Consider the following 23,875-nt stretch of genomic DNA (forward strand, 5'->3'; position numbering starts at 1 on the left):
AGTAACTGATGTTTTCCAAAATTGTTTAGGGAACATTCCTTAAAACTTACTCTTCCCTCTACCTTCCTGTACTTATTTTAGGGCACATAAGCAGTATCATAAAATGTCTTATAGCTGAGCGGCCTCTGGGAGTCGTTCTGTTGAACTAGAGGTGTTTATACATTTTTTGCCTTTATATTGTCAAGAACATATGTAGATTCTGGAACAAGTGTGAATCAAGACTTGTTTAAACTTATATTAATCTACTCCAGATTTATGTCTTTTATGTTAAGATAAAGCATTTTGTCTTTTAAAAAATAACAAACTCTCTTGATTTGACACTGGTACCGAAATTTATAACACTTATAAACAATTTTGAGGTTCACCGACTGCGTACACATTCAGCTTTAGCCACTTAGTAGGCATATGACCTAAACTTTCTGCATTTTAAAAATGTGGATCAAAATTGGTTACTTCCTCACAGAATGGTTATTGAGAGATGTAAATATGGATATGCATGCCAGTAAATATTCTTATTGCTGAGCTTAACCAGTTCGGCAGAAATGTACATGAATTGAGAGAAGCAAATCTTCATCAAAGAAAATAATTTATTACAATAATAGACAAGATCAACATTTGTGCAAATTTAAAAATAGTTAATCAAATCAGAATCTGAATTTGAAGTTCCCCCCGCCCCGCCCCGCCACCTTCACTGGATATTACGAGTTTTCCTAGACTGACCCTATAATTTTTAATTTCATGGCCTTCTAGTTTTCTGTACTTTCGCTCAGTGCTGAGCCCTTAAAGCAGAGACTCACAAGTGACAAATATCAGCACACCACTTAACTGAGGAAGCCGAAGTGTTCCCAGGTCCGCAAGTTGGAGCTCTTTAGTTGGAGTGCTGGGTTTAGACTAGAGAGCCGGTGTTGCGACTCCTCCTCCCCACCACCAGTCAACAACCCCGCCCACCCCCGCCAACTTCTTCTGGCCTCTTAGCGCCTTTCTCCAGCCAGCCGGCCCGCCCTTCCTCCGGGTGTCTGAGAGCTGGGCGCAGGAGGCGGGCTCAGCGCTGACGGGCTGCGCCTCTGCAGCCAGAGGGAGGAGGCGGGAAGGCGGGCGGAGGAGGAGGCGGAGGAGGAGGGGGCGGGGACTACGCAGGGCGGTAGCTGGCGCCGAGCGCGGTGGGAGAGGAGAGGGTACCCGGCTGGCTCGGCTGGCGGCCTCTGCCCGGATCTCGGCGCCGCAGTCCTGCGCCTCTCCTGCCCCAGTCTCCAGTTCCGCAGCCCCGGGCACGGCGGAGGCAGCGGAGCCCTGGGCCATCGGTAGGTTGCACGGGGACGACGGCTCCGTCTGTAACCTTTTGTGCTGCAGAAAAGGTGGTGGTTATGGGGGGCTTGGGGGAGTGGGTTTGCCCCAGTCTCCGATCCCCAGTGCCAGCCCCAATCGCGGCGCCGCCCCTTCCTCTCCGCCTCGTGTCTGGGCCGGGCGCACGATGCCCGCGGTGCTGGGGAAACCCGGCCGGACCAGCTTCTGCGATGGGCGGCGGGGCGGCCCCAGCGTCCCTTGGCCTCGGTGGACCGGTTCCCAGGCACCCGAAGGGGACTGGGGTCTGGTAAACTGGGTGGGGCCCGCGCGGGGTGCAGGGAGCTTGCGGTTCCCTGGCACAGGGGTGGGGCCGGAGACGCCGTGAGTGTGCAGCGCGTGTGAGTGTGCGGGGGCGTGCGCCCCCGTGTGCGCGCGTCGTGCGCTCGCTGGGGAGGTGCGGGGACTCGGCGACCTGGAGCGCCTCTGCCGCGGTGCCGCGGTGCGGAAGTCGGGGCGCGTTGGCGCGCACGCTCGCTCCTTCCCTTGGCCGCTGTTCCCGCACCGCGGGGCAGCGGGCCTGGAGGCCCCATTGAGAAGTAGCTTTCCCAGGCCGGCTGCACCTTTGGCTGCGTGCCCGGCCGCGCTCAGGGCGCGACTGCCCGGGTCAGATAGCACCTCAGGGCGAGCCCCGGCGGCCTGATCTCGCCGACCCTCCTCGTCCGGATTGCAACCCGGGTGCGAGGCCGCCCGCGCCCTCCGAGTGTCTGCCGGTGCAGTGGGGGTGGACTGGCCGGCTGTGGCCGTGTGCGCGCGTGTGGATTGGGGCCCGGTCCGAGCCAGAAGCTTAAGCGGCAGATGTCGTCGGGCATTGCCGCCCTCGCCCCACCTGTCGCGGGTGGACTTTGGGGCAGGTGGGAAGCGGAGGAGAGGGGTTTCGAGGCGGGTGGCAGTCAGACCTCCAGCAACGCGGCCCCATTGTGAAGCTGCCAAACTCTCTCTAGTGGTGGAATCTGCAGGTCTCCGCCAGAAAGGAGATGGGAACGCGAAGGGAATGATGGCCCCGTCCTTTTCCCCTTGCTAGTGTTCCACTCGCTTAGGGACTCCCTGCCTCTCCTTCCACCTCAGTTTTCAACCCGGTGGGTTAGTGATTTGGGTGGAACCAAGATTTCCGTGTGTGTGTGTGTATGTGTGTGTGTGTGTGTCTGTGGTGCACAGGTAAAGCTGGAGCTGGAACTTTTTATTTGAGCAGGAAGAAGAATGGAGGCATTTTACAGTGTGCTTGCCGCTCCTAGCTGAAAGAACAATTCTTGCACATTTCTGATGTTGCTAGACTCATTTTCTTTTTTTCTTTTTTTTTTTTTTTTTTACCGAAGAGCCAACCTGCAATTTAGGGTTGTTAGTTGTTTTATTTTCTTAAATCCTGTAATGCAGGATTGACACTATAGAGATAGAAATGACCCTTTTGCAAAGTTTATTTTCCCAGTCATTTCAAAATATAGTATTGGTTATTACGGCAGAAGCTTTTGGCCGCGATTTATGATTACACTATTAAGTTTAATGAATGTGTCACAGAATCCTCAGTGTTTTAATTATGTAACTGTGAATGCATTATAAACTTAAAAGTAAAATGAACAGGATGGAATATAAGAGTTAATGAATACAGAGACCTGTTAATTTGATAACAATTGATGTATAGAATATGCTTTTGCTAACAGTATATTTAATTGCAAATGAAAGTGTTAGTAACTATTTCAGTGTATAAGATATATTTATTGATATTATATAACAATGAATTTGCTTATTTTCTTTGTATATTTCTGTGTATTTTGGAGAGCTATTATAAAATTAACTCAAAAGTACTTAATATGGTTAGAGTAATAAAGCTTTATGTACAGGGTTTAAAATTTCTTTGCTGATTTGTAGCTGGGGGTGAGGTGGGGGATCAGCTCCTTTCCTCCAGGGAGAACTTTGATTTTGTCACCAGCCTATCAAAATGAGTACCTGGTTTTAAGCTTTCCCAAAGGTTAGCCAATTCCACCGTGTACACCTGTCCCATTTTGATGATACTTCCTAAGAGACAAATTTCTTGTAAAGGCTGCATGTTGACCTTTAGTTCCACTTACTGTCGGTCATATTTGCAGTGAAACTGAGTATTTTTCTAAAAGTAGAAGGATGACACCACGTGATAAGAAGATATTAGTAACCTAGGTTTAATTTTTACTAGCAGAAATGGAAAGATAATGAGTGCTACACTTTAAGGGGGTGGATTGCTATTAAAAGAACTGATACTAGAAAGAGAAACACATTTTTGTCTTACTGAACGAATTATGGGTTATCTTACCAAGTTGGCAAGGTTAATGGTTTGTTTGTAAGGTTAAGGATGGTTTCAGAAAAGTCACACCCTAGTTAACTCTTCTTAAAAAGTATTGATGACTTAGTTTTTGCAAGTTGCAAATGGTAAAGTAAGAATATTTGAAAGAAACCTCTAAGATGAGCATCTAGGTGCAGCTAAACATTTTGTTTTCATTGTTGTGTTGTACTTTGACAGTTAAGCCATTTTATTTCTGCTTAGTGTTCAGTTAATATTCCTCCAGAGATGTTTTGGTTCATCTTTTACTTGTTTTTAGTGGTCTTTGAGACTAGTGGTTACAAAATGTTTTCACTATTTTGAAAGAATTTTTAAAAATTGATGTTTTTTTTCCAAGTGCTTTTCCATTATTGGTCTCTTCTTAAATAGCCACTCTGAAAATACTACCTGTTTCTTTTTCTTTCTCTTTCTTTCTTTCTTTTCTTTCGTAAAAATGTTTTGGTGGGCTTCAGGTTAGGGCCATGAAAAAAATGAAAATAAATGTTTTGGTAGCTAGAATTAGAACTCACAGCTTCTTCTGTACCAATTTCTTTGCCTAAAATTTGTCTTTTCATAATATAAACTTTAATGATGAATGAGATTTTTATTTACCAATATTTGAAAGGGCTATGTGCTGGTCCTCATATTTATAATCTTATGATTTGTGATAGATGTTGTTAAATTTTTTCTTACTGCTGTTTTGTTAGTGATCTGTGCTGAAGCTTGAGATTTACGACTTTTTTGTGTGTGTACGGATTTTGTGTGGACATAAACATTTCCAAATGGAGCTTTGTATATTTTTGGGAAAGCCACTCCCTTTTCTGGGTTCCTAGTGCCATTCAGGTTTACTGTTATTAGAAGGATTTATTTCCATGTCTGGCCTCCCCTCTGACCCAGTCTCAGGCCATCTCTTTATATGTGCACCAGTGCCTGCATAGTGTGGGGATATATAATAAGACTCAAGAAACATTGTTGAATGACTGAATAAGTGAATACCTAAGTGGGTACACCCGAAGAAGAACTCAGACCTGTATGGGAATTCACTGTTCAAGCAGAAGGGTGTTTCCTTTTTTAAAAAAGTCATTGCCTTTCCATGTTACTTTTGAGTAGGATAACAATTAAAACAGTCAAACTGAGACACTTTTGAGAGTTAAAGGGGGTTGCTTTCAATAATTATGCCAGGGTATTGACTATGAATTGAGATATATTGTCACTCTTCTTTTGAAAGTCTTTCTTATTTACCTGTGATAATAACTATCACCTGAGAAATTCAATACATTTGGTAGTTAATGTTTGCAAACTTTTCTATTTGTAGAAGCTCCACTTGCAGTGAAATGTTGGGTGTCTTTTGCTTAGTCACCCATGACTTTCTTATCCAGAAGTCTGTGGGCAGCTCTTGGCCAATGCTTAGTTTTTCCTATTTTTATTGCTTATGGGATAATGTCCCACTGCATTGTGTTTCAGCTTCTTATAACTGGAGGCATTTATTATATCCTGTAGCCTTTGCTCTATTTACTTCAGTCTTTGTTTTTATGCAGCATTTAGTCTATCTTCTAAGAATTTCACATGGATTCCTTTTCCTCTTGCTGACTGTTTTGGAGAGGAAATCTGTTGATATCTTTCCAAGCCTTCAGTGTTCAGAACATTGGCCAAAATCAGTTGCAAGCATTAGAGAATTACAGATTTTTAAAGTAGTCTAAAAATGTGTGTTATTTGAAAGATACATGTTTTGGGAATTTTTATATTACAATCTTTTAATTGTTATAAGTGGGAGATGGGGGTAGAACCCTTACTGTAATTTTGTAGTAGATTTCTTTATGGGTTATGTCTTAAAGAAAAGGTATAATCTTATACTAGTTAGTTTCTGGTCTTGTTCTTTTTATTTATTTTTCCCTCTTTTTCACCATATGCCTCTGCCTCCTCCTCCTCCGCCTCCTCCTCCGCCTCCTCCTCCTGCTCTTCCTCCTCCTCCGCCTCCTCCTCCGCCTCCTCCTCCTACTCTTCCTCCTCCTCCCACAAAGCAGGATGCCGAGTCAAAATTAGAAAAAGTGAGAATGTAATGGAGCTCCTGCACCTTGGTTTTTCTTGTGTTGCTCCCTTGGACATTGTGTTTATATTCTATTTTTGGCTTGGCACTGGCATAATAGGAATAATCAGTTACTACTCTTTGTTTACTATGAAATTACCAACCATTTCCTAGATTTACACATCAGCTCCAGTGCAAGAGTTGGGTAATGTCTTTAAGACTCCTCTGCTTTCAAATCCAGACTAAAGTTTTAGTTGATTTCTTTCTTTTGGTGTTGAAAAAGAAACTCTTTGAAAGTGTAAATATTTTTCTAATGCATTTAAAAGCTTGAAAAGAAGAATATGTCACCAAATACACGAGGCAAATTATATGAAAGTTTGAATGAGATTTAAGACTGTCAAAACTATTCTTTAGGATTAAGACATTCAGATATTTCTAATGTTCTTCCTGCTTGTTTTTCAATTGACATTTCTAAAAGTATAAATGAAATCTATCCCACTTTGTGATAGATGTAGTCTTGAGAAATAAAGTGGAAATACATAACTGTATTTGATATCCAACCATATAACCAGACAGTATTTGTTGATACCTTTTTTTCTGTCGCATAATTTATGATTTTAGAAAATAGAAGCTCATAGGCAAAAGAGTCCATGATTCAGAGGGATTTTGTATAAGACTTTCCACGATGTGCCACCAAATCCTAATATTTTTCAAGTTGGAAATAACCTTGCAGCTAAGTAGTTCCCCCAACCATTTCACAAATGAGGCAATAAAGCTTTTAGATAAAGTGCCTACCCATACACTTAGAATAGAATTTCACTTATAGAAATTACTTGATATACATTTTGCAGGATCGTGATTATTGTGTAAAGGGCTATACATGTTGTCTTATCATTGAACAGAGGCCAGAGTAGTAAAGTAAATGAACTTTGGAGTCAGACCAATTGGGGTTCCAATTCCTGCTCTGACTCTCATGTAGTAAGTATCACTTAAAAGAGTACTTTAAAATAGGGATACTACTAAAGAGTACTTTAAAAATGAGATAATAATATTTTCTTCATGGAGTAGTTAAGATTAAATGATATAAATTGTATATCGCTTTTGACATAAGGAAGATGCTAAAGAAATGTTCGTTTTTAAAACTCCTCTTTCCCATTAAAAATCCATTAAATAAGAAATGCAGATGAATGTTGTTAGTATTGGGGAAATTCTTTGGGATAATTATATTAAATAAACATTTTGTCTGTAGGTAACAATTTTTGTTACAATTTACTGTGTGTTAAAACTAGAGGCTTCATTGGTGGGATAGAATCAAGGCTTACTTTTCAAGATTTTTTGGTTCCCCAATTTGAGAATAGTTGGTGGCAAAAGACATGGAAGGGAGTGTTTCTGTTATCTACATCTGAAGAAGTTGCAAAGGCTGATAAACATGCTAGTTTCTTGGAATGACAGTTCTTGGTGCATTGGCTCCTTCCAGTTTCTCAAGCTAAAGAAGCGCATATTAAACTTAGTAATTATCTATTTCCTGTGGATAAAACTCTCCTGTACTGGTAAGGAAAGTAATAAAGTTACAAACTCCTTGCGTTTTTTCTTGCAGTTTGTCTTTTGTTTGATAAGGTATTGTACTGTTGACACTTCTTGGGCTCTGTGCACCTACGTAGGTAAAATGAATCTACTGGCTTCATTTGACACCCCTCCAGCTGCTTCTGTTGTTTAACCCAACAGAAAACCAACAACCAAAGAAACTTTTACAGGTGGAAAAGGACTTTGGAGGGTTTTCCTCGTCTCAGCAAATTAACCCTATTAACTAGGGAGGTAGGAGATAAAGATAGATTCTCTTACACATTAACTTCCCAGGTAAGAGAGGGAAGGCACAGAGGAGATGCTAGAAACCTTAAGTAAGGTGGTAACTGTAAAAAAGTGCTCCTTCAGTTGCTCTCTTTTTTTGTTATGTTATCCAAGAGACTTCTAATCATTTGCCTCACATCAGTCTTATGAAAGATTTACATTGTTGCTGCTTTATGGCTAAAATGAGTCGATACCAAAAATTAATTGCATAATAATAGCATCACACGTTGTAAAGAGCTTTGCAGCATGTAAAGCATTCACCTACCTCATTTCATTTGATCCATCTAACAAATGTATTAGGGAGGAAGGGGAGTTATTATGGTCCACATTTTAGAGATTGATATTTATGCAGAGTCAAGAGGCAGAGTTCTTAGCAAGGCCAGAGCTAGGAACTGTGGCTTGTGCTTTTGATCCTAGCCTAAGCATTATTTTTTTTCCATAGAGTACTGTGAATCAGTTGAACACATGAATAGGACTAGGATGATGAAACCAATACTTATTAGCTAAATTTTTCTTGTCTCTTTATTTAGCCCAGTTAGCTACTCCTAGTCTCTAGGTAGAATTTAAGTAACAGAGTACAGAGAAATACACATGATAAAATGTTTGAGGATGCATTTAGGTGAACAAACTCAACATCAATTGAATTAATTAATTATTGGATCCTATATAACCTATACTTGATGTTACTACCTCCTGCTAGTTTCATTCTCTTTTGCAGTTAGAATTGATATCATGTTATAAGTTGTGTTACTTGTTAAATTAAAGGTTTATTTTTGTATTTCATATTTAGTACCTGGAGTAGAACAGAAAAATTATTATGTCTGTGTTCCCTTGGGACTCATTGGAAATTGTACAGTGACATCTTCTGGGATTTAGTCTGGTAAGTTATATTTTGCTTTTTCTGTTTGTTAACAGTTGTATGAACACAATGTGTTTTTTAAAGACTCCGTAAATAAACAAGTGAATGTGAAATGTTGGTGTATTATTGCAAATATGTATACTACAATTACAAATTTTTAATGGTGAGAAATGAAATTATTCTTGCAATATGCAAACATTATTTTATTAGAAATGTTTGACTAAGTTTTCCTTCCTTTGAATTTCTTTAACATAAAGATCTTATGAAATAATATTTCAAAGTATAGTAGTTAGAGGTAATTGCTCCAATTTGGGGCAAATTTTAGTAAAAACATTAATCTCCAAACATTGCTGAAATAATTTGCAAAAAATTCTGGTTATATATTATCATACATAAAAAATGAGCTAACGGGTGTCTGAAAGGAGCATTATTTTCACTTAGTCATATAGCAGTTCACTGAAAATGTGACATTCTTTTTATCACACCCTGAATTTAAACTGTTAAAAATATGCAATGCTGTTTTCTTCCTTTAGTTGTCTTTTTTCAGTGTGTCATCTGTGTATCTTTGCTGACATAGTTGTCCATGTGTCTTGAAGTCTTTGAAGGGAAAAAAGAAATTCATAATGATCTATGGTAGCTCTTTAGCATTCTCAAGACTATATTAGTGTGACTTCATGCTTTGGTGTGTCATTCTACTTGGCCATTATCTTTGTACATCCTTGCTTTGAATTATGTAGAGAGGTCATAATCCTTAGAGAAAGCAGAGTTTCATAATAAGTGATTTCTGAATTTCTAGTCAGCAGCAGAATGATTCAAAGGAATGGTAGGGAAAAACAAGCACTTTAATCTCATTAAGTAGATAAAACCTATTACATATATGAAAATGCATCTTTGAACACTGGAAAATTAGAAACATTACTAAAATTTTCAGTTTTGAGGAAAAGAGTAAGAAGTTTGAAAACCATGGTACAACGTACTTTGAGAGGATATTGAATAAAAAACAATGTGGCCTGGTCACTGACTCAGCTAATAGAAATAAAGCACAGAACTAGAGCAATGGGTAGAAACTACAGGAATATATGTGTATCTATGTCTATCCATCTATCTCTGTATATACCTATATTTATACAGTTGTCCCTTGGCATCCTTGGGGGATTGGTTCCAGGACTTCCCCTGGGTACCAAAATCTGATGATATGTAAGTCCCTGATACAAAAATGGCATAGTATTTGCCTATAACCTATGCACATCCTCTTGTATACTTTAAATAATCTGTATATTACTTATAATACCTATTAAAATGTAAATGTTACATAAATAGTGGCTGTACTGTATTATTTAGGGAATAATGACAAGAAAACAGTCTGTACATATTCAGTGTAGATGTAATTTTTTGCTTTTTCAAATATTTTCTCTCTGTGGTTGGTTGAATCCATGGATGGAGAACCCGTGGAGACAGGGTTGACTGTGTATATGCATGTACATACAGATATATGTGTAAATAAATCGACATTCTAGCAGAGCTGCACAAGGTGAAATGAGTCGTCTTGGGAGGTAGTGAGTTACCTGTCACTGCAGGTGTTCAAACATACACTGGGCAACTATTAAGATTCCTTTTGATTCCAAAATTATATGGTACAAAAAAATTTAAAATTTGGAGGACCATCTGAAACATGGAAATAAGTGACAAAGAGTTCATTTATTTTTAATGTCAGATTTATTATAACTTAGTAAAATCCATCCTTTTAAAGTGTACGGTTTGATGCATTTTGACAAATGTATCCAGTTATGTAATAACCACTATAGTCAACAAATAGAATATTTTCATCACCCCCCAAAATTCCCATTTTCCCCTTTGTAGTTATCCCCTCTCCCCACCCTAGCCCTTGGCAATTAATGATTGATTCTGGCCAATAGTTTTGCCTTTTCCAGAATGTCACGTAAGTGGAAACTTGTAGTATATAGGTGTAATATCTGCTTCTTTCACTTAGTGTTTTCCCAGATTGTTCCACTTCATTGCTGAGTGGTATCCATTGTAGGGATGGACTGCAGTTTGTTCATCTCTTTCCCTGTTGATGGATATTTGGATTGTTTCCAGTTTCGGTGTTTGTGAATGAAGCTGTCATAAATATTCACATTCAGGTGTTTGTATGGACATGTGTTTTCATTTTTCTTGGGTTAGATATCTATGAGTATGGTGGCTGTGTTGTTTAATGAACATTTATTCAATTTTATAAGTAAATGCCAAACTGTTCTCTAAAGTAGCTGCACCTGACAAAGGCTTCTAAGTAGCTAAAATAACTACGCCAAAGTGTGTGCAGATGAAGGAGCCCGATTTTCATTCAGCACAGATTTATTTTTATTTTATATGCAGTTTTAACACGTTTGGTTAGCAGAGATTTCCAGCCCACAGAGGATTAGGAACAGTAAATTAGAAGGCCTAGGGGTAGGTTGTTAGCAATTATAAGCAGCCAAAAATTATGTTCACCAACATGACTATACAGTAATTACTGATTAAAAACAAAGCAGGGACTTAAAAGAGTGAAACTCTTCTATCTGATAAGTTCTGTCTGACAAGTTCCCAAACCTATATGCATATTAGAATCACCTGGGAATCTTTTACAAATTGCAGAACCCAGGCTACACCCCAGATCAGTTAAATCACAAATCTGGGATGGAAAACAGACATCAGCAGTTTTTGAAGCTCCTTGCATGATTCTGGTGTAGACAAGTTTGGGAACCACATGCTAGAAGCACAACATGGACTTGGAGCCAGGGGGCCTGGATTGTAATTATGGGCATTAACTACCTGTGTGGCTCTGGGCAGGACCCTGTCTTGGTGGTTTCAGTGTCTTCTCTATATTTCAAGGTAGATGTTCCAGGTAGGTTATGTCCAAGATGATTCTGGCATTAAAACTGTATCACTCTAACCAGGGGCGGTGGCTCGCACCTGTAATTCTAGCTACTTGGGACACTAAGGAGGGAGGATTGCTTGAGACCAGCCTGGACAACATAGTGAGACCTCACCTCTAAAAGTATAAAAGAAATAATTGACCAGATGTGGTGATGCACACCTATGTCCCAGCTACTTGGGAGGCTGACGTGGGAGGATCGCTTGAGCCCAGGAGTTTGAGGCTGCAGTGAGCTGTCATTGCCTTACTACACTCCAGCATGGGTGACAGAGCAAGACCCTGTGTCTAAACAAACAAACAAACAAAAAACACAAAAATAGGTGACTCTAGATATCATAGATATCACTAGACTGGTTTTAGCCATGCTTAGGAGACCCTATTTCCCCAAAAATGGCTCTATAAGAAATGGTTTGATTCAAGTACTTCTTGAAAAGGATTTTCTTAACATGATGACATTTTTATTCTGCATATTTAAAATGGTTATGTTGATATCTGTTTTCTCTTATATGGTATTGCTGTATGTTGCTAAAAAAAAACAGTGAAAGCATATGGAGCAGTGTTTTGATTACTGCGAGTGAATTTTTTTTATAATCTTATTTTAAAAAATTCTCAGAATGCAATTTCAAAAAGAATTCTTTGTATAGCAGTTTTGAAATTTATTAGCTATTTTCAGAGCTGGTCTAAGGAGCTAAGGCATCTAGATCATATTTTCAAAATGTTGCTCTTTGTGCCAAATAGATAGGAAGCTTGGCCTCTTGAAGAGTGTTCAAAGCTGTGCAGATTTTATGCAGGTCTACTCTCTTGACTGTTCTTCCTGGTGCACAGGGTTCCACTCACCTGTGTTATGGTTTGGACCTGTTTGCTTTAGTCTCAGCCAGAATACTGGTATTGGGGTATTGAATGCTGTACCTAATGCTTTTGAAATGTACACTGTATATATTTTTCTAATATATATAAATGAATGAGATGTTATCTTCCCTTTTTTGAAGGAAAGTTTACATTTAGTTTGTAAATTTCTTTAAAGAGGTGTCTAAGTGTTTTAAGTGAGAATAATATCAGGAGATTTGAGGTCAAAGAATGGCAGTCATGTCCCTTTCATTTATCTTTTTCTTTTTGGAAAAATCAAACACATCAAACAAAAGGAAGCATATAATCTTCCTTTCTTCTTTTGATAATTCCTATTTCTAAGCAATAAGAGGAGAAACAGGTACTCTTCTGGTGAGTGTATAGATGATACTCTTTAAAAGTGTTTACGTTAATTTTTAGTTATATAAAGGAATATCCATATAAAAACCGGAAACATTATTAATAAGGTTTTGTTATTAATAAGGTGGTTGCTATAAAAATCTAAAAAGTACATGTTTTTTCACTCAGCATTTTTACTTCTGGAATTTCCTGCAGAAATATTCGTGTGTGTCTGTGTGTACTCTTGCATGTTTTCATTGTAGAAAGAAGTAATCACTCACTCTCAGATTTGTAAATACGCGGAAAAAGGAAGGATATACCAAAATATTAATAGGGGTTTCCTCAAGATATGTCCAGCATTGGTAGGGGATGAAGAATGATTTTGCTATTTATAGTACATCAATATGAATTATTTGGACTGGATAGCTTTCAGTTTGCATGTATTGCTTTTATCGGTTTCAAAAACAATAACAAGGAAAAACAATCACTTGAGCAGGTTATTGAGGTAAGAAAAAGAAAGTATCTGGAAGGGAAAGGTGGTTATAAAAAATGTTCATGGACTCTAAGACCTCTTTGAGATATCTCTGTGTATGGTTAAAGAAATTAGCAAGTAGGATGGTGCCCCAGGCTTAGAGCCCTAGTGAAATAATTTTTGTTTCTAGGAGTGTGTCACTGTCTCAGACACCCTATAGCATAGGAGCTGACTCTGGGCAATATCTGGATGTATCTTGGTGTTAAGTCACATTCTCAGCTTTTTGGAACCTTTGCTTTTCTTTCTCTCCATGAGAATTACATTGTACCCTACCTTTACCACATCCCTCCTATCATGAAAAATATGTTTGATAAACTAATTCAGTCTGTAATAGAGAAAAATAAAGGTGTTTTAAGAGAAGACAGCAAAAAAGAGCAATATTAAACTTGGTGGAATGAGTCTAACAATAGAATTTCATGCCTTTGACATCTCAGCTAAAGGTTCAGGGAGTTGGAATTTTTTTTTAACAGGCATGCTGCTGATGTATAAATGAACTCTCTATATAGGAAAGCTAATGAAGCAATTAATTTTTTGAGTTTCTAAGATGAAATACAGGTATTAGGATACGGTGTTTCTCCAAAAGAATTCTTTCTATACCATTTGTCAGATTTACCACCTGTTTTCAAAGCTGGTCTAAGGAGCCAAGGGCATTTAGGTTATATTTTCAAAGTACTGGTATTTATGCCCCAACTTTAGGTTTGGCCTCTCAGAGAGTATTCAGACCTATGCAGATTCTATAAGGGTTACAGGCTTTTGAACGTGCTTATCCTGGTGCACCAGGTTCTCCTATACATGTGTTGTGATTTGGACCTATTTGCTTTAGTTCTAGCCAAAATTTACAATTTCATTCTGTACCCAATGCTTTAAAAATGTGCTGTGTACATTTTTAAAGAATTATTGTTACCTTTGTCTGATATCATCTAGTTGGATCCACTTAAATTTCAGCAATATGGAAGCATCTATAAACGTTGCCAAATCTTTCATGTTTTATAAATACATTGGTGCTATTGTTACTGGTTGGATTGTGAGGGAATTAGATATTGAAGACCTTAGGTGTCATTTGAAAAATTGTATTGTTCCTGGTACTTTTTAAGAAGCTTAATTTCAAAAGCATTGTTCGATTACAAGTTGACTTTTCTATTCTTGTTTCATTCTCTGTTTTAGCTTCTTCTCTCCACAGACATTTTGCTCCTTCTGTAATTATAATATTAATACTTTTTCTATTTTCTATTTACAGTCTATTTTTGCTTTAAATTATATATGAAAGGCATTAATGGGAGCAAGAAAGGTATCTTTGATCTCTGGGTTTTAGTGCTCTGGAATGAAGCAGTTGGCATTAGACCTGATTTCTTGACTCACAGGTTATTCTTATTGATGTAGTGGGAAGTGTGGCACCTGTTGCATGGTACCTGTAGTGGTAATTTGTGAGAGTGCTTTGTAATTGTTTATCTTGGCAGCAAGCTTTTTGGATACAAGGTTTATTTGACAATATGAAACAAAATGCTGAGTCATGCATAGGCTTATTAAAAATAACAAGCCTGTAAGCAGTTTTTTTCATGGTAAAACCTGAAGAATATACTGCTAAACACAGGCCATCTCTAGTTATAGTCACCATAGCTGAGTTTCCTGATGAATGTCTTTCGGTAAGAAATTTTGCTGTGGAAAATGTTGGACATCTGTATATCAAGATAAGTTGACTTTGAGACTGTTCAGTTTTTACTGTCTTTAGTGTCCTTTTTTTTTTTTTTTTTTTCCCCAGAATTCTAGAGTTAGGAGGTACCTAGACTTCTTCCTGCGGATGGGACAGTGTCTGAAGAGCTTCTGCCCATTGTAAAAATAACCTGAGCAAGTTGATTCTGTAACTGTTCTCAGGATCTTGCTTCAATATTTAAATCTAGTCAAGAAATTCTCAGGAATGTAGTTGCATAAGAAGTTTTGTTTTCTGTCACACAGAAGAATGGGAGGTGTGCTGCTTATTCAGCATTCAGCCCAACTACAAATGAAATATTTGACAATGAGGGCTGTCTTTTCTGAAATCCAGCCTCTACCTAGCTTTCTTGGTGCAGCATAGTAGATGCGTGTAGAAGGGCAATATATAAGTAAAACGAATCCTTTAGAAAAACAGAAGCCATTTGTGAGAGTCTTGTTTCCAGCGTTCATGTTCCTACGTGAATATCGAGACCTGAAGTTGTTCTTATACATGTGGCAGTATATTGCAGAGACCAATGAACCACCCAATGAGCTGTTAGTTTTGAGAATATACTATTTGTAGTTTGGAGCAAAAATACTGATGTTTGATAGCCAAAAAATGCAAACAGTTTTCCAGCTCTGAGAATTGCTCATCAGAAGTTCAGCAGATAGCAGCTATATATGTTATATTTAAAGTCAGCCTTTTCATGTTCCGGCGCCTTGAGACTCTCCCGCAGGAATCTTCCCTAGAATACTGACCTGTTTTGCATTGGCTTTAGTTGCTCCATTGAGTATTTGTGTTGGAGGATATTAGAAATGCTTCTTCCTTCAACTTTCTGGTTAGATTCTGTTTTCCATAGTGAATGTTTTGTCTACCTCAGTAAAATATGGTAGATTTCATATACCAGACTGCCTGGTTGAAATTTCCAGAGCTCTTAAACCACTTCTGTATCTTCTACTTAACAACCTAGGTTAAATCATTGTCTACCAGGTTGATGTGTGAAGATCCTGTTTGGATAGTTCTCTTTCCAAGCTAATTGATTTTTTTTTTTTAATAGTGTTATTGGCTGTTGGAAACTTAACTGATGAGTTACTCGTCTAACAATAGTGTCTATTTCATATCAAATCAGATTTTGACCTTTACACAAGTCTTCACATTTCTGATTTTGCAGGCACTTCTAGGTATTTTCTAGCTAATATATTATTTCTGCCTATTTCTCTAAACCATTGTGTCCTTCTAGACTTTATCTTCAACCCCCAAGGATTCTCAGAATTTCTGACAGTTTACCTTGATGCAGCAGGATTGGCTTAGTATGGGGAAAAACTTTTGATGATTCTGTTGCCCTCAGAAGCCTGTGCCCACTCCTCTTCACTGTAACTTTATGCATTATTAACTTACTTAGCAAATTTTTTTCCTCGTAGACAAAAAAGATGAATTTTAGCCTCGCCTCTGTATGAATTATTACCCGATTTGGAATGTGTGGGGTCTGAAGTCATAGATTTAAAGAAGTTTGTAATATACTAAATGAGAATGCAGTAAGCTGCGTGGTGGGACTCCATGAGTTGTCATGGAGTGCCAGATTTGAAAGAGACCTAGACCAGAGTCTCAGAGCAGACGGACTGCTTGAGTGTCACTGCCTTGGTGACTGTCCTTGAGTGTGGTGCCCAGTCTTGGTGTATGTGTGTGCCCTTTCCTCCATGGCCCTGGTTATTTTTTTTGCCTCACTGACCCTCCTCTCCTTTTCAGGATGAAATATCAGAGAAACAGCCACTACCTATAGCTGCCAGTCAGGTTATGTAGGTTGGAGGCCTTGGCTATGTCCTCTTGCATTCTTTCTGGGTTACAAAATTAGTGAGAAAGGAAGGATAAATTTGTCATTCGCCTCCAAGTAAATATTTGTTTGTTTAGCATAAAAATTTGTTGAGGCTTCATATGGCTCTCTAAAGTTTATTAGCTAAGAAGTCTTATGTGCATATTACAGTAGCTGGTAGTCACCTGATATTCCAGTACTATCAACAGAGAAATAAATTCCTCAAATATAATTTATTTTATATAAATAATATAAATAAAAATATTTACATTAAAAATATAATAAAGCTGATTACTTTAAATCTAAAAGGGTTCAGGGACTAGAGTATTTTGGTGAAATAAAAATGGGAAATAGTCTAAGGTTGAGAATAAATAGTGAGTAATAAATACTATATAGATCTTTTGGCATTTGCTTTATCTCAAATATTGTAATAAATGTTTGTTTTCAGTGGGGATCATAGGAAGGACAGCATGGTATCTGGTAACTTCACAATCTTCTAATGAAGGAAATTAGAACATGCATGTGGTGGAATAAAGTGCTGTGTTTTTTTTTTTTTAAAGCTTTCTAATTGCTTGGATTTTAAATGAATACCTAAACTTTAAGAAATACTTCAGTAGGAAGTGGTTATTTGTCTAGTGAAAAGATTCATAGGAGTTATTTAATTTTCAAGTAAATTTTTCATCTTAAAATCAGCTGATGTCATTTTGATTAGCAATCTGAGATACTTAAAACTGTGTTATCTACTTCCAATTAAAAAGCAAGTACAAATAGTTTCTCAGAAATGAAACTGTCACTATTTCCCTTAGTATTTTAGCTTCCCAAATTTGATCTATCTGTAGCTTTCAGGAATCTAGCCGCCATTTGTTCTATTTCTTGTCAATGGAGCTTTCCAAACTATGTAATGTAATAATCGTAAGGAACAATATTAATATTCATTGTGAATTATTCTGCCATTTATGAAACTATTGAAAAGTACAACGTCTTGGGTATTGAAAAACAGAATGTCAAGCCTGTGGTATATTTTATGATTAAGTAGTCAATTAAAATGACATCTGATGTTTTATACATTTTTAGTATTAAAAATTATGTGATATATTGGATTTAGGATTAACTTTTAAACTACAAAATGATATTCTTTAATTCATTGGGGATATGGAAGGAAGAACATTTACAAGGTTTGGGGGAACCTTCCTCTAAGACTCCTCATACTCTAAGAATAGTTTTTTAGGTCTAAATTGGATTCCTTGCAGAAATTCGTCAGCTCAATCAACTTTATTATATGTTCCTTAAAGACAAATTGAAAAGAATTGCAGGTGTCAAGAGCTAAGCACTTACTTTAAATTAAATAATGGAAAAATTTAACTTTCAAGCCAGAAATATTTTGTGTGTTCTTATGAAACTATGTATGATTGCTTTCATTTGCTTAATGCTGAGATCTGTATTTGACTCGCTTAATATTGCATTAAGGAATAAACTTTATGTGATTGAATAGAGTGTGGAATTTAGAGAAGTATTGTTGTTGTTGTTTTCTGTTTGCTTCTCCATCTGAACTTTTTGGTAGTACATCAGACTTTAATTTAACTTGCCTTTCAGTTCTTAAAGGCAGAGAGGTTGTCATTTCATGCCCGCTCTGAAATGTGTAGTAGACATAGATACATGTCAGTGGTACATTGACTGTCTTTCAGGCAAGTGTTACTTCATGCTCCCTGAGCCTTCTAAAAGGACCTGGCCTGGCCCAAGTCTCTGTGCATTATATTCTTCTAATCTAAGTCTGTTTACTTTTAGGATTGTGCAGACTGGTGCTTAAAATGGAAGTCGATATTAATGGAGAGTCTAGAAGTACCCTGACCACCCTGCCCTTCCCTGGGGCTGAAGCCAACTCCCCGGGAAAGGCGGAGGCAGAGAAGCCCCGCTGCTCCAGCACACCCTGCTCCCCGATGCGGAGGACCGTGTCAGGCTACCAGATCCTACACATGGACTCTAACTATTTGGTTGGCTTCACGACTGGCGAGGAACTCCTGAAGTTAGCTCAGAAGTGCACAGGAGGTGAAGAGAGCAAGGCAGAAGCCATGCCATCCTTACGCTCCAAACAGCTAGATGCAGGACTTGCCCGTTCCTCTCGTTTGTATAAAACCAGAAGTAGGTACTACCAGCCATACGAGATTCCAGCTGTCAATGGCAGGAGGCGAAGGCGGATGCCAAGCTCAGGAGACAAGTGCACTAAATCTTTACCTTATGAACCTTATAAGGCCCTCCATGGGCCTCTGCCTCTTTGTCTTCTTAAAGGTAAGAGGGCTCACTCCAAATCTCTGGACTACCTCAATCTAGATAAAATGATCAAGGAGCCAGCTGACACAGAAGTGCTACAGTACCAGCTTCAACACCTAACCCTCCGAGGGGACCGTGTGTTTGCTAGGAATAATACATGAATGACTTGGAGAGAGCTTAAACAAGTTTAGGTCAGCCTTCGCTTGGCTAGAAAAAACCCACTGCTGTAATCTGTACATGACTCTTCACACTATAGATGGTTATATCAGCTAAGTGTTCCTGGAACATAAAAATTGTTTGGATCAAATTTGAATACAGGAATGAAATCATAGGTACTTGGGGGGGATATCATTCTAGAGCACGCAACTGCAAAGAAAACAGAATGTTGACTGATAGTTTGTATAGCTTTTTAGCTAGGAAAAAAGGCTTTGGTACAGTAATTTCATCTTTATGATTCTGACACTCAAATTGGGAATGTTATCTGCTTGGTTGTTGCTGACTTGATATGATTCATTAGAAATTTATATCTTAAGTACTCAAGTACTTCTTGAATCTCTGTATTTTACTATAAAATGTATGTAATGATTTGTTTTATGAAATTTAGAACTTGAACATTGCTGAATTGGACCACTTTTTATTTTTAAATATTGAGTTTAAATATTTTATAACTGGTTTTGCACTGAAAAAATTAACATTTCAGATTGACAAGAGAGTAATCTTTCTTCACTTGCCTCAATAATACTATTGAGCAATGAATTTTTTATTTCCGCATGGAAAGTTATTGATCTCTATGGCTGTAAAATATTTCTTTATAGCGTTATTAAAGTGTGTCTTAATAAAATTAAATTTGGGATACAAAGTATTTATTTTACAATGGGTGGGCGGGGGAAGCTTTTCCAGAAAGTTTCCAATATGACGTTTTCATAAGTTGAAAAAACTCTCCTTAGTGCTTATTTTCTAACTTAAAATTCACCTGGAACTTTAAATGGGAAAGGATTCTTTTAATTGTGGATTATAGGCATAATACTGTTTGCATCTGAATTTTCTGTAAGTGAATAATAGTTTAATAGAGGAACTCATGATTTGTACTATCGAATGATTAAACTAAGTATGAAGTGATACCATTCAGCATGGCATCAGGTCATTGCAGTTTTAGTTCTGTGCAACACAAGCACTCACTGAAATTCCAGTTTCTAGGATTAGTGTAGGAGCCTAACGTGCTTCTACTGTTTTAATGGGTTAATCCCGGATTACTTAACAATTTATGTCAATCGCACTGGTTTAATTTGTTGCTAAAGAAATAATGCCCTGGCTTTAGTAACAAATACAGCTCAACTATTCTTGAATATATTTTGAAAAAAAAATGTATGTAACTTACCTTTTGTAAACGTTCTATTTCTTTTTTCCCCCCATTTTTGACTCTTAAAGGTGCAATTTATTACTGAATTGGGATTTCTGGCAGCATAGAACTGCTTTTTATTTTGGGGTCTGTGAGTTTCTTAGGTGTTAGCAATCTTGCTTATAAAATAAGAACACCTTTTAATTAATGAGTGGGTCATTCCTGGTGCAATTGTGATTTTTCTTTAGCCAGAATGAATGGCAAACTCTATTTAGAGCAAAGTAAGTATTAGAAAACCCTAGGAACTCTTAATCAACATTTATTACACTTTCATTAAGGCAAACTATGTGAAAGAGCCTTGGGGAAGTTGGCCCGTATCTTACTGAGTTGATCAGATTTCTCGTTAGGCTGGAAATGTTTAGCTGTTGTATATTTTAAAGTAAATTGCACCTTTGTAACATATTGTATTGATGAATGATCACTAAGATTAGCTATATCTATACAGTCATCAGTTTGACAAGAAATAGAATCCTGTCAGATGCCAAAGAGTGGGATTTTTACGTTTAATGATTAAACACCATTATTTATTGACAATTTACCCTGTGGAACTGTATTATTTCTAACTATGAAATAAAGGGGTGATGTAAACACACATTGTTGTGTGGTGCTTTAAACTAGGTCCACCATCAACAGGCTACTTACTGTTCGAGAATTCCACTGAAGCACTTATTTTAAGGCCCTATTTTTCTTAAACAAAACAGTGACAACAACAATCGAACCATTTGCTTTTGATGCTCATTGGCATTTTATGATAAAAGATGTATTCATGGCAATGATATGTATTCACCCTATTAGGAGACACAACTGGTTACCTGTGAGACCTGTTCTGTCCATGTGCCTAAGTTTCTTAATAATAGCTAAATAAAAATTTGTAGCTTTTTTTGTTTTGTTTTGTTTTTTACTGAAAGACAGGTGAAACTCTGTGGCAAAAATAGGGGGGTTAATAGTATGAGATATGGCATACTTACTCTTTTTTGATTAGTAAAGATATATAATTTTAAATTTGCTTTTCTAGAAAGAAAGTTTCAAAACTCTAGGTCAGTAATTTCCACAATGTGTTTGCAGAACCCCTTTATTAGTTCAGTCTTACTTTCTCTGCGCCCCATGGAATTGTAGCCTGTGGTAGGTAAGAACCAATTTTTTTAAAAAAAGGATAGGCTGGATCTCTTTTAGTTGAAAAACAATCCCTTTTGACATGGTTTCTATTTTTTAACTTTTTCATTTTTTATTCAACTTAATATTCCATACTAAATAGGGCACACTTGGCCAGAATATACCTGATGATATTATCTTACTGTTCTTGTCCTTAAACACTGCAGCACTATATAACTTTAATTTTTTTCTTCTTTTGCAAAAGTACCATTTGATTGAAGCTCAGATGATGCATAAAGTTGCAGTAAAATTTCATTCCTTGCCTCAATCTGAGGTGAGCTTCTTTTGCTCTTCTGACTTCCATTTGGTTGCATTTTACACCTCTGGATTCAGGGCTCCCATAGTCAGTAGTCTTGGAAGAAGAGGCTCTATGGGGATGGATTTAACATGTAAAAACCAGTTCAGAACCCCCAGATCTTCTGGACTCCAGCCCAGCTGGGCTACTGTTCGAGAGCCATCATGTCCTGTCCATTGCTTCTTATGCCCTATAATGCCCGTCTGTGATCACTGTGTCTTTTTCCTTCCCTGGGATACTTTATTTAAGTGATTTCAATATTTGAGGTTTGAGAAGCTTTTTGAGGATTCTGAGTTAAGTTTTAGAGGCAAATAAGTCTTTCACTAAAGAAAATATTTCTTCAAATCTTAAGCAACCTATTTTTTCTTAGTTTTTTATTCTAGCATATATTTGTCTCAGAAAGGCTTTTATTCTGTTATAATCATTGAACTTTTTTAAAGGAACTTTTAAGTGACCCTGGTCTAAGTGGTTCTCATTCAGAGAACAGAGGAGGAGAGACTGTCACAATTTATAAATGGCATAAATGCTCTAGAAGAGTTGGGGTTGAAAAAAAGCAAGGATGTACATTACTGTAATGCAGAGAGGACAGCAAGTATTAAGTAAAATTGCCTTTTTCAACAATGTAATTTGATTAGAGAATGGAAATTGATGAGGAAGATTGCCTTGGAAATATAATAAATGTGATTATGAAGCTAGAAGTGGAGGCTGTCAGCACTTAATGTTGCACTTCACTTTGTAATATACGTCTTTAGATAAGAATTATGAAATGGACTTCTTTGATATTTTACATTGGAAAAAAGTTAAGGATTTTTCTGGCTGAGAAGACGAAACAAAGGAAAAGAAGAATGAGCTTGATTTGTTATTTTGAGTTTGCTGAGCCCCCAAGGACACTTCTTTCTTTACTCTAGCCTGGAGAGATGTTGAATTTGTATTCTTGCCATTGTGAAATGACTTTGTGCAAGATTTTTTTTCTTCTTCTTCTTCTTCTTCCTTTTTTTTTTTTTTTCTTTTTCCAGACAGTCTTGCTCTGTCGCCCAGGCTGGAGTGCAGTGGCACGATCTTGGCTCACTGCAGCCTTCACCTCCCGGGTTCAAGTGATTCTCCTCCCTCAGCCTCCCAAGTAGCTGGGATTACAGGCGCCCGCTACCACACCTGACTAATTTTTGTATTTTTAGTAGAGATGGGGTTTTGCCATGTCAGCCAGGCTGGTCTGAAACTCCTTACCTCAGGTGATCCGCCTGCCTCAGCCTCCTAAAGTGCTGGGATTACAAGCGTGAGCCACCGTGCCCGGCTGTGCAACGTTTTATTAAATGGTTTCAGAGAGAAAGTCTGAAACCAAGTCTGAATGTTGTCATCCCTGACCGTGGGGTTGTGCTTGATGTCACCCCTGACCGTGGGGTTGTGCTTGATGTCACCCCTGACCGTGGGGTTGTGCTTGATGTACAGATGTATGGGAAAGCACAGAAGGAGAAAAGGGAACTCAGCATCTATTAGATTGGAAGAGAGTAGCTGCAGTTGGTGGAATCCTTAAGTGATCCTGGCTGGAGTCGCTTCTGGAGAGAAGAGCTTTGATGCTTTTGCTTTTGTGAAAAAGCCACCTGCACTTTCAAAGTTCCTTCTGAATGTTCTCAAGAGAGGATTCTTATGGTGATCCGGTGGAAAGAGGAGGGAACGCTGGGTTCATAATAGTGACCTTTAGCCTGATTGGCCAGGAAAACTATTCTTCACCAAACTTTCATGTAAAAGGATTATGCATTAAATATATATTTGAAAGACTTTGAATCATCTTTTGTCCCTGGCCTAATGCCTCAGTTAGGGAAAGGAACTTACACAGTAAGAAGTTTTTGAACTTAAGGAAATTCAGGTTTTGGCTAAGGGGTTGGAGCTGGGATGGCAAATACTGAGCATGCCAACCGCTGTGCTCCTCTTATGCATGTGGCAGACATCACTAATCTATCAGAGCACAGTCCCCCTAGAGTCCAGATGTGGATGCATTATCTTTCTTAGCACTTTAGGCAGCTGCTACTGAACTGATCAGCATTACATAAAAGTTTTGCCTATCACATCCCCACACCCCTTGCACTGGGTTACAAGGTAAATTTAAAAAATAGTCTGAAACTTTTGGAGTAGACCAATCTGTAGACCATTCTGGATCCTGTCCTCTAACCAGAGAACAGATGAGAATGGTCCCACACTGTGACCCATAAGGCATCTACTGAGCACATGCCGCGACTTTGGGAACAGAAGGGCTTAAGACAGTTTTTACCTT

General features: G+C 38.1%; 1 protein-coding gene across 3 annotated transcripts; it reads left to right on the forward strand.

Annotated features, from left to right (window-relative positions):
* Positions 1-1,117: 1,117 nt before the first annotated feature.
* On the forward strand, positions 1,118-20,751 carry MACIR (macrophage immunometabolism regulator). Of its 3 annotated transcripts, none has more exon segments than NM_001131569.1 (3): positions 1,118-1,301; positions 8,296-8,385; positions 18,278-20,747. In NM_001131569.1, a coding segment is annotated over 1 exon segment (621 nt). In that variant the 5' UTR covers positions 1,118-1,301; positions 8,296-8,385; positions 18,278-18,300; the 3' UTR covers positions 18,922-20,747.
* Positions 20,752-23,875: the final 3,124 nt, after the last annotated feature.

This window comes from Pongo abelii, chromosome 4 (genome assembly GCF_028885655.2).
Source record: "Pongo abelii isolate AG06213 chromosome 4, NHGRI_mPonAbe1-v2.0_pri, whole genome shotgun sequence".
NCBI classification, from domain to species: domain Eukaryota; kingdom Metazoa; phylum Chordata; class Mammalia; order Primates; family Hominidae; genus Pongo; species Pongo abelii.